This window comes from Asterias amurensis, chromosome 5 (genome assembly GCF_032118995.1).
Source record: "Asterias amurensis chromosome 5, ASM3211899v1".
NCBI lineage: Eukaryota > Metazoa > Echinodermata > Asteroidea > Forcipulatida > Asteriidae > Asterias > Asterias amurensis.
The window spans coordinates 22,524,571-22,536,085 of NC_092652.1; the positions used below are offsets into that span (position 1 = coordinate 22,524,571).

At 36.6% G+C, this 11,515-nt stretch overlaps 1 protein-coding gene across 2 annotated transcripts; it reads left to right on the top strand.

Moving 5' to 3' along the window:
- Positions 1-526: 526 nt before the first annotated feature.
- On the top strand, positions 527-11,500 carry LOC139937491 (guanidinoacetate N-methyltransferase A-like). Of its 2 annotated transcripts, none has more exons than XM_071932644.1 (6): positions 527-634; positions 4,587-4,855; positions 6,754-6,902; positions 7,867-7,930; positions 8,331-8,509; positions 9,660-11,500. In XM_071932644.1, exons 2-6 carry the CDS (start codon positions 4,651-4,653, stop codon positions 9,819-9,821), a joined length of 759 nt encoding a protein of 252 aa, XP_071788745.1. In that variant the 5' UTR covers positions 527-634; positions 4,587-4,650; the 3' UTR covers positions 9,822-11,500. The 2 variants fall into 2 exon arrangements, with proteins under 2 accessions (XP_071788745.1, XP_071788746.1); XM_071932645.1 differs by lacking the exon at positions 527-634 and adding an exon at positions 723-849.
- The last annotated feature ends 15 nt before the right edge of the window (positions 11,501-11,515 follow it).

The window sequence follows — 11,515 nt, forward strand, 5'->3', positions numbered from 1 at the left end:
CTGTATTTTCTTTGAGAAGTGCTCCTTCCCCATCTTAATTATTTGCCAATAGTGGATAGCCTTGACACCTTCCCCAATCAGGAATCGGTTAAAAATGCCGTACTGTGCGGCAGATGCAAAGGGTGCAGGTAGGGGAACGCGTAAGTAGTGACGGAATGGGTGATGAAGGGATGCGAGTAAGAAACGAAAGGCAACAGCAATATTTAGCGGAGTGACATCAGTCGGCTCCTACAACTTCGAGGGGCGGGGCCGATACAGCTGAGGCTGGGAGGGCATATTCCATAAGCAGATCACGCTTGGGAAATAACTGTGATGTACAGTGTTGCTGATGGATCGACCAGTCACTCTTCCCTGATATGTAAACATAATATCATCTGACAGCGCAGTATTTAGATTGACTTGACTTCCTTCAGCACCCCTCCCCCATCTTCTCAAACTTGAAGTTGCCGCGTTATCCACTCCTCACACACAAACATCAAAATTCCCAAGCCATTCAATGTAGCGCCCTCTACCGGTGACAAATAGAAAAAAAGTTTCAAAGGAACGAACGCGAGGAGAGGTCGATCGATCGAGGAGGCGACACTTTTGACCAATCTTTGCAAGCTTTGGACACCGATATCGACGTGCTTGTTATGTAAGTTAAGTATAGTCACTGTCAAGTTTGTTTGGTTGTTTATGTGTTTATTTATGTGATTTGTTGTTCATGTGAATTGATCTTCCCAAGCAAGAGGGGAACTCGGAGGTTGTCGTTGTCGTCAGCCAGGGACTTGTGTGCCTGCAGCAGATCAGACAGAGGGAACTTTAGACTCTACCCACAGCAGTCTACTGTGTTTCCTTCATCAAAACCATGTCTGTTACAGTTTTACTTTTAGTTTTACATGAACAAAGTTTACAATTTATTTTTAAACTGTTCGAAAGTTCTCTTTCATTACATTTAAATGGTATTGTCAAATAATTAATTGCTGGTCCAGTAGAATCATTGTAACCCATTATACCATGATTACGTTCACAAAAATGTTCTATTTTTGTGTGTAGGCATAGCCTGAACCCTGAACAGTTTGTAGAATTCTAGGAAAAGTTTCCGTATGGTGTCACCACTTTTTCATTCGAAACGAAATAATATAGTATCTAATTTACCTCAATGAGATATCCCTTTTTGTAAAAATGAGTGAAAAAGTGGTGGCGCCATACGGAAAGTTATCCGAATTCTATTTAGTAGAATAAGAAGTCATTGCATTAGATTAAAACAAACGTACAAGGGAGGGGCAATGAATGGGGAGCCAGCCCTGCCCATAAAGCACACTGACCTCGCGGTCCTCAAAGTCCATGCAAAGATAGAGTCCAACCATCAGGTATCCTATGGCTCCACAACAATGGAGCTGAAAAGTTTCCGTATGGCGCCACCACTTTTCATTCGATGGTGGAAATACTATACTCTAGACTAGTATCTAATTTATCTCAATGAGATATCTCTTTTTGTAAAAATGAGTGAAAAAGTGGTGGCGCCATACGGAAAGTTATCTCATGGAGCTCCATGCTCCGACTCACAATAGTCCACGACTGAAGAAATATGGTCTGTTTGAGTTTTTAAAGCCTACTATTAAAATTACACTGAATAGTCCCATAGGCCTTGATATAATAATGGTGGATCCATATGCTCTGTGGGTGGAAGTATACTGTTTGCATTGTTGGGTGTTTTGACCTTTGTGTTGTTGAATGTTCAACATTTCTGCAAACACGTATCCAATCCAAACACCCAACAAAATACATCCCATATGACTGGTTGCTGTTTTGCCAACAAATTCTACGGTATTTTGAACTTGCTTAGTACAAACAACTTTTGCTTAGCAAAAATAGTTTACCAGCCAGAATACCATACCATGATTGCCTTGACTAGTACCCCCGTCATTTCTTGCCTGGCCAAGAAATTTGCAAAGCAGAATTTTCTTCTTTTAAACAGCTTTATGAACTTGTATATGGGGTCCTTTGCTTTACATTTGGCATCTCATGGTACAATCTAACCTTGATTGCCAAAAGGTCAGGCTGTGACGTATTACAATAGAAAAAGCAACAACATATAACAGTTAGGCCCTAATGGCCTGACATTTCATTCCTAGCAGAGTCTTTAGAGTCAAAACGTGGGCCATTTTGTTTGTAATTGCATCCTTTTAGTTGGTAAGTTGTTCAAATGCAATCAACTTCATTCTATTTTCTCACAATTGAAATAGGTTGGTTCAAACTGTGTTCAGTCCATTGACCTCAAAATGGCTTATTAATTGTGAAAGTAAGCGGGCATGCAGGCATAAACGCTTTTACAATTTTTTTATTTTGTAAAGTAGTTTGTAACTAGTAGCCCACCAGGCCAGGAACTGGTACGTATACTTGCCTCCAGGAAGTCCTTTGTAGCTTTAGCCAAGATTTTTTAAAAAGGAAATTTTTTTTATTATGTACTTTTTCCTAACAAAAAACACAATTTCCACAGATTTACATTCAACTTACACAGTTTGAAGATTATGATAGTAGAAAGCTTCCCTTGAAATTTTACTTACTGAGGTGCTGTAGTTTTTGAAAAATGAGTAAAAGTAATAATTTTCGTCTCAGTTTTAGCATGTACATTGTAAAAACGTATTAACCAGTTATGCTATGGTTTTGGTATAATATCATAACTTGTTAAGGGGATTTTACATGCTAAAATAATTTTGGTCTCATTTTGGCTAAAATAATTTTGGTCTCATGAGACCAAAACTATTTTGCGACTTGTTTTACCCATTTCTCAAAAACTACACTAACCTTAGTTAGTAATAGTTTAATGTAAATCTCTGGACATTTTGAAAAAGTACCCAAGTTTCAAGGGCTGGTTTTTCATAGTATATTCAGCCTGACTTGTTTTGTGCACACTGCATGCTATCAAATAGTAGCAACTGATACCATTATTTTGTGTTGCAATTTGTTCCGCTCTGAAGATAAATTATCGTTTCTGGTTTTAGGATCAAATAACTTGAGAAGAATCTGCAGTACAGGGGTTAGTGTTGTCTGTCACTGCTATTTGTTTGTCAGCTTATTTCTGTATAGATCTTTAAAGGCACTGGACATGTTTGGTAATTGTTAAAGACCAGTACGCTCACTTGGTGTCTACCAACAACTGCATAAAGTAACAAACCTGTGAAATTTTGGGCTCAATTGGTCATCAAATTTGCAAGAGAAGAATGAAAGAACACCCTTGTTGCATTGTGTGCTTTCAGATGCATAAAAAAGGCTTTTCAGCCTTTTTTACAGCTGAAAGTCTTTTATTATTTGAATGAGAAATTACCTTTTTTTCAAAAGCTACGTTACTTCAGAGGGAGCTGTTTCTCACAATGTTTATCATCAAAAGCTCTCCATTGCTCATAATTTATATGCTAACATCTATTTGGGTACCCTTTAATTACCAATAGCGTACAGTGCCTTTAAAAGCTATTAGGCCTAATGTGTGTTTTGGGTTTTTTTTTTTCTTCTTCTTTACCCTTGGGAAACCTCTCAGTGAAACACTGTTTTACAGAGGTGCCTTGCAACTACAATGGCATTAAAACTTTAAAATAATTATTATAAAATTATATCTATAATAATAACATTGATTAAGAGCAATATTAAAAATAGAAAAACAGCCACATTTAAATAAAGAATAATGGTATAAGACGACAACAAGCAATACAATAGAGACAAAGGTTTAAAATCTGGTCCAGCCAGGAAAAACACCACCCACGATGACACCACATCTATTAAAAATTCATATTTTTGAATTGGTAATAAGCATCCGGATAAATTTAGAAATAGACATCACAGGCCTTGAATTTCATGTTTGAAAGAGCAAGAGGCCATTTTCATTTTGCAAAGGGCACCGCCATTGGAAAATCTTAGAGTCAATGGGGCCCTCATGAAGGGGCACCAAGGCCAAGACCAGGGGGCAACGACGGGCACCATGGCCTCAATGACTTACTTAAACACGTGTTATTCCAAGCCTGACATCATGGAGGCTTTTTCTGCATTTTTTCCTATTCATTAGACTTTATTATTGATGATGTTTTTATTTAACTTTTAGTTTGTTTCGAGGGTTTGCAATTTTTTACTGGATAATTGTTTCTTTGCATAATGTGCGCATATTGTTTACTTATTCGGTATTGTATGCCTTTGTGGTTTAAGGGTTTGAAATCTGTATATTTTTTTTTTAATTTATTTTAAAGAATTAGACTCGCATTGAATTGAATTTATGTGAACCGAGGACCGAAAAAAACCTGTTGCAAAAATAACTTAATAGGGCCCCCTTATTATTCTGTGCACACTACACACCCTTCAAACATGTTTCCTGGCAGTCTAGACAGCATATGATTATTTCTATGGGTTATAACAGTATTAATAGTAACATATATTAATTTTATTGATTTATAATTGCACCCATTCCGTTAAATGTACACATAGTGCAAAGCAATACTGAACATGTGCAATTGTCTGTCATGCTCAGAGCCTCATAAAAAGAAACTGTTATATATCCGCTGTGGTATACCATTGACAATTTGTTGCACTAATTGTATAATTTTATTTTATCACAGACTACACGACTGTTCTTAGTATTCATCTTTCACAGCCCATAAAGTCAGGGTTAACTAAGCCACCATGCCAACTTCAAGAAACGATGCGAGTAACCCCACTGATGAGGAGAAGATCTTTGCAAGCCAAGAGAATTGCACACCATCTTGGAAGGAAGCCGGTGCCGACTTTGATGCTAGTGATACTCATCTGGAGATCATGGGAAAGCCTGTTATGGAGCGATGGGAAACGCCCTATATGCACAAACTGGCTACGATTGCAGCAAGCAAAGGTTGGTCCATGGTTTTGTCTTTTTAAAGTAATTTAATGCATAGGTCTATTAATCAATACATGTTCGGTTTGTACATGTATCATGGGCAAGCCTGTTATGGAACGATAGAAAACGCCCTACCTGGCTACGATTGCAGCAAGGAAAGGTTGGTGTTTTGGGGTGGGTTTTTTTAAAGTAATTTAATGTATACTGTAGGTCTACTAATCAATACATGTTCGGTTTGTATCGTGGGCAAGCCTGTTATGGAAAGATGGGAAACGCCCTAACGAGCTACAATTGCAGCAAGCAAAGGTTGGTGGGTTTTGTTTGCGTTTTTTTAAACTAATTTAATGCATGTCTACTAATCAATACATGTTCGGTTTATATCATGGGCAAGCCTGTTATGAAACTGTTATGGAATAGATAGAAAAGGCCCTTTAAGTCATGTATTAATGCACAAACTGGCTACAATTGCAGCCAGCAAAGGTTAGTGCGGGGTTTGTTTGTTTTTCAAAGTAACTTTATGCATACTAATTTTTTTTTTTTTTTTTTTTTTTTTTTTTTTTTTTTATTATTTTCTATTATCTTTGTTGAAGTTCACACACTGATTATTTGAAGCATCTTTCTTCACTGGACTTGGATGTAAATACAGTTTGGATTAGCAGACTTTCGGGTCACAGTTTTTAGGTACACTTTTGTGAATCCTTGACAGCTTGAACTAGGTTGTTCCCAATTCCCTGCTTTTCCGTCTCCCATCCCATTTCCTGTCCTTACCCATTCTACTCTCATCTATTCTTCACATGTTCCTTGTTGTATTCTAACCTTCTGTAAGTCATTTTCATTCAGGACCAGTGTTGTAGTTGCTATTAAAGCCATTGGACCCTTTTGGTAAACAGTATTGTCCAAGGCCCATACTTCGTGTATCACAACTTTTATATCAAATAACAAACCTGTGAAAATTTAGGCTCAATCGGTCATCGAAGTCGGGAGAAAACAACGGAAAAACCCACCCATGTTTCCGCGCCTTTCGCTGTGTCATGACATGTGTTTAAAATAAATCCGTAATTCTCGTTAACGAGAATTGATATTGTTTTACCGTTTTCTCAAAAAGTAAAGCATTTCATGGGCTAAAATTTCAAGAGAAGTCTTTCACCATTACCTTCTGTAAACCCTGTAAATTATTTGTAAATCTGTGAACTTTTTGTTTTTTTTTCTGTACCGAAAGGGTCCAATGGCTTTAACTGTAGGCCTACAGGTTGTGCTGTAAAACATGTTTATTTTTATTTTATTTTTTTCTATAGCTAAACTTTTGTTTGCAAGTATTGTTACATAGGCCTACTGTGTTAATTCAATTCAGTTCAATTGTTTATTGTGACACATATAATTACATATACAGTGAAATTCATATGAACAATTACAAAAATTACCAAAAATACAGAAAACCCTTAAACCACATAGGCATACAATAACGAACAAAATAATTAACAATATGCGCAAAATATGCAGAGCGACAATAACAGTAACAAAATTGCAAACCCCCCAAACAAATTAAAAAGTATTAATCATTAAGTAACCTTATTGCACTGGGATAAAAACTATTGCGAGTACGGTTGGAGTAGGCTCTGATCGCTCTAAATCGCTTACCTGATCTCATTAATTCAAACAAACTATTCGCAGGGTTAAACGGACAGTAAATGTATAAATGTACTTGTATTTGATTTACATCAGTTTAAGTCAACAACTTTTTCAGCTGGTATTCTTTAATTTTTTGTTTAATTCAATTGCTTTGTGCTATAAAACTACGAACACACTATCCCTCAGAATTGTGTGACTTTCCTTTTTAATACATGTATGTCATGAATAAACACAGTCCATAACTTTGTTGAGTCCAGAATTTGTTTCCTTAATTTTTGCATCAGGTGGTCGTGTGTTGGAGATTGGATTTGGAATGGCCATTGCTGCAACTAAGATAGAAGAGCATTCTAACATCACCGAGCATGTTATTATTGAGTGTAACGATGGCGTGTTCAAACGGTTGGAGGAATGGGGTAAACAACAGCCTCATAAGGTACACACTGTGTTCAAGCTCAAATGTTAAAAGTCCCACTCTTAAATGTTTGCCCGTATCATAAGTGTAATTTCCCACAATTGCTTTTAATTTTCAGTGTAATTGATGTGGGCACTATGAGCACAATTTTCATTCAGCACTGTTGACGAGATGTCAGGCCTAGAATTACCGGCAGGCGGAGGCCATTGCCCCTGGTCTTGGCCTTGCCCCTTCAAAAGTTTCCCATTAAAGCCACTATACACTTTCGGAACAGAAAAAAAAATAAAAAGTTCACAGATTTACAAATAACTTACAGAAGGTAATGGTGAAAGACTTCTCTTGAAATATTATTCCATGAAATGCTTTACGTTTTGAGAAAACATTAAAAAAGTATCAATTCTCAATCTAGCCAGAATTACGGATTTATTTTAAACACATGTCATGACACGGCAAGACGTGTGAAAATAAGGGTGGGTTTTCCCATTATTTTCTCCCGACTCCCGATGACCGATTGAGCCCAAATTTTCACAGGTTTGTTATTTTATATAAGTTGTGATACACGTAGTGTGGGCCTTTGGACAATACTGTTTACATAAAGTGTCCAATGGCTTTAACTTGTATTGATTTTCCAATGAAAGTGCCCTTTGCGAGATGAAAATTGCCTTGCCCTTTCAAAGATGAAATTCCAGGCCTGCTGTATACTCGGTACTTTCCCCCCCGAGTCCTGTGGAAAAAAAATACACAGGCATATTACTCTGGTGGGATTCGAACCCATGACCATTGCTATTCCAGAGAAAAATTGTTATCACATGAGACTTGTAATGGTCAACTTTATCAAAGTAACCCAGCCTGTAGTGTATTAAGATACTGTGTCTTTCAAGGTTGAACATTTAGTTGCTTTGGCAGGCAACTTATCTGTCCAGAGGCTTTCATGAGTTCCATTGGACCATTTCATAATTTTCAACACTGATTTTTACTGCCACAGGTGACACCATTGAAAGGAATGTGGGAAGATGTCGTTCCAACTCTAGAAGATGGACAGTTTGATGGTAATTACACTCAGTTCAAAGAAAACTTTACTAGCGCGGGATCTAAACTTTGGACCTCCGGAATAATGTGCCGGAGGTTGTAGGTTCAAATCCCGCTGTAGTCAATTTATTTTGTATTCTATCCAAATTTACCCACTCAGTTCCCCCTGGTTATAATAATTAAAGTGGCTTCTTTTATAGCATGCATATCTGTCACTCACTGACGCTCAAGGCCCTTTAACATACAGTATTTTCCTGCAAGGTATTTGGGACTACGTTTGAATTATGAAACATGCTCCTTTTACATAGCACCATGTAATGGTCAAGGTGCTGTGGCGCAATATGCTGCAAAATTTTATATGACTACCCATAGCCCCTTGTGAGGTAGGGTAATGATTAAGTTTGCATGTTCTCTTGTTAGGGATCCTATACGACACGTACCCACTGTCTGAGGAAACATGGCACACCCACCAATTCCCCTTCATTAAGGACCACGCCCATCGTCTCCTCAAACCTGGAGGGGTGCTGACTTATTGTAATCTAACGTCCTGGGGAGAATGGATGAAGTCCCAATACAATGATCTGGAGAAGATGTTTAAGGTATGTAAAGGAGAATGGACGAGAAAGTGTGGATTCGTGAACAGAACGTACGAGCTGAAGGCGAGTACGTTGTAGTCAGGAATCTACACTTTAGAGTCTATTCTCTCACTTAAAATATTTCCCCCAATCTTTGTACTTTGTTGAACGATGTTTGGTCACATTTATAAATATTTTGCAAAATTTACAAGCATATTATTATATAGTGCTTGCAACACTATCGAGTACAATAATCAATATTTTGTTTAAAATTATGTTTTTACTAAAGTAAATTGTTTAGCTGGAAAACATTTTTTCAGCTGGGATTTTCACAGTATGTGATCTTTGGAAATGCAGTCTTTTTCAAGTTGAACTGTCACTTTAGTTTGTACACTCGATGAATAACTAAGCTTTGGAATGTGCAACCGTTCTATGCCAATTCGTAGTGAATTGGAAACTTGCCTCTTTTGAATGTAATATAAAAACCCGTAGGGTTAGGCGGCCGTCTCCTGAGAAGAAAGAATGTTACCAATGCCAGCAGGGATAGGCCTATATGTATTTGTAATAAATAACTATTAGTTCTCTGTTAGTGTGACAGACATATCAACATATTGTGGTTTGGGAACTGGCCCAGTAACCAGATTATTCTCTTCATCTTTTTGTTTTCCATTTTATGCATTTTACTGGTATTCTTTGCTTTTGATCGTTTGTATATTTATTTTATATATTATTACTATTTTTATGTGAAATGAGTAGGGTAGATTGCCTTAACTTTCGATTCAGAAAACTGAATAATTACTATTATTATTAAAGGTAGTGGACACTATTGGTAATTACTCAAAATAATTATTACCATAAAAACTTACTTGGTAACGAGTAAAGGGGAGAGGTTGATATAAAACATTGTGAGAAACGGCTCCCTCTGAAATAAAGTAGTTTTCGAGAGAGAAGTAATTTTTTCATTTATTTGATTTTGAGACCTCAAAATTAGATTTTGAGGTCTCGAAATCAAGCATCTGAAAGCACACAACTTCTTGTGACAAGGGTATTTTTCTTTCATTATTCTCTCTTTGAGATGCATTAAGTGAGAAGACTGGTTGTTGACAATTACCAAAAGTGTCCAGTGTCTTTAATACAATTGTCTTATTTTGTTCCTCTCTCTCTCTCTCTCTAGGAAACCCAAGTCCATCATATTGTTGAGGCCGGCTTCAAAGAAGAAAACATCTCAACTGAGATCCTTCTTATCACACCTGAGAGTGAGTGTAAATATTACTCTCACAATGCGATGATCGCTCCAACCATCTTAAAGGAAACTTTGAGGAAAAACTCCAAGTAGGATTTGAAACTTTACATGGTGCTGGTATAATTAGGTGAGGTTTGTGGTAGCACCATGTGTGCATTTCTTTTGAGTAGTGTTGGTTCTGAAAAGAACTAGTGGTCGACAACTCAATGTTTTGACCAGTATGCTTTGATTGTCTTCAGGAAAGAAAGATGGTCAGAAGACGATCAGAGCATACTTTTCGAAACGTTGAGTTGTCAACTACAGGTTCTTTTCAGAACCAACACTACTGCTCAAAGAAGATTAATTTTACACATACATATATGGCGATACTGCAAACCTAACCTAAGTGTTTGTTGTTGTTTTTGTTGAATTGTTATGGACAATTTAAATGTCTTGAGGAAATTTAATTTAAGTTTTCAAAATTGTTGATGGTGCTGAATTTGATAAAACATGAAAGCTGATAAATTCAGAGTTTGAAATGCAGAGGAATATCATTTCATGGTAGCTTCTTTACCAAGAAAAAAGGAAAGGAACTGCAAAGTTTCTCAAAGCTGTTATTTATAAAATACTGCATTTCACAAAGTCGACCAGTGAAAAGCGTTATGAAATTGGGCCTTTGTGATTCATGTTTGGTACCAGGGCTTCATGCAGCTTTTAAGCACCAAATCTTGCTAAGCACAGACAAATATTGCTCAGCAGTATTTTATACTTAATAGAGGCTTTGGTTTAAGCTGACATTTTGGTGGAGGAATTTTGGTGGGGGAAAACTAGGTGGAGGAATTTATTTGCCCGTTTGAGATTTGGTGGACACATTTACTAAGGAACTACAATGTAGATGTACATGTATTTGGATTGACAGTAAATCTGTTTAAGTACAGAGTGACCCAGACCAAACAGTGCACCCATAAATAGTGTTCACCATATATCTCAAAAAGGGAAGTGTACATGAGGTGTTGCAATAATAGTGGGACTGTAGAGTACAAGAATGGATTCTCAGAAATGAAACGGCGATGGATTAGGATTGGACGAACAACCTTTTCATTTCATTACTTTTCATTAAATTTAATGAAAAGTCAAATTTGTACATTGTACTTGTAGTTTTTACCCTCACAAGGTGGTTCCATTTTAATGTTGTCTTTAACAGTTGAGTGTTTGCACTTTTATATAACACTCCTTCTTTCTTACAGTACTTCAAAGATTTATTCAAAATAACAACCAATTATTTATTTTAATATTGCTTTATTAAGGCTTTCTTTATAAGGCTGATTTATACTCTAGCATTAAAAAAAGTTAAATTTTTATAATTGTTTACATAATATAAAAGCCTTTAAAACATTCCAATTGCAATTTATCTTTGTATAATTCGTGCTTAATCCTGTTTGATAAGTATTTGCATCACATGAACGTATCGTCTAGACGCCCAAAGTTTTCACTACTTCCAGCTCCAAAGCTGGTATATAATTGCATGAAATTCTGCCAAAAAAATGTTATTTCATCAATCAAAAGCACAGGCCTGTAAGCTCGGAATCGAAAGGGCAAGGGCACCAAGGCACTTGGTACGTGTAAAGGGCACCCATCACACTTACGAACTACGAACAGGATGGTTGGTTTTTCTTAACATGTAGTTCTGTTTTCAATTTATCTACTGCAATGTTATCATTAAATTTATTGACTGTTTAACAGTAAAAAGACTGCCATGTTTATTGTATTAAAAATTTTTACATTATTGAAAATATTGTGATGAATAA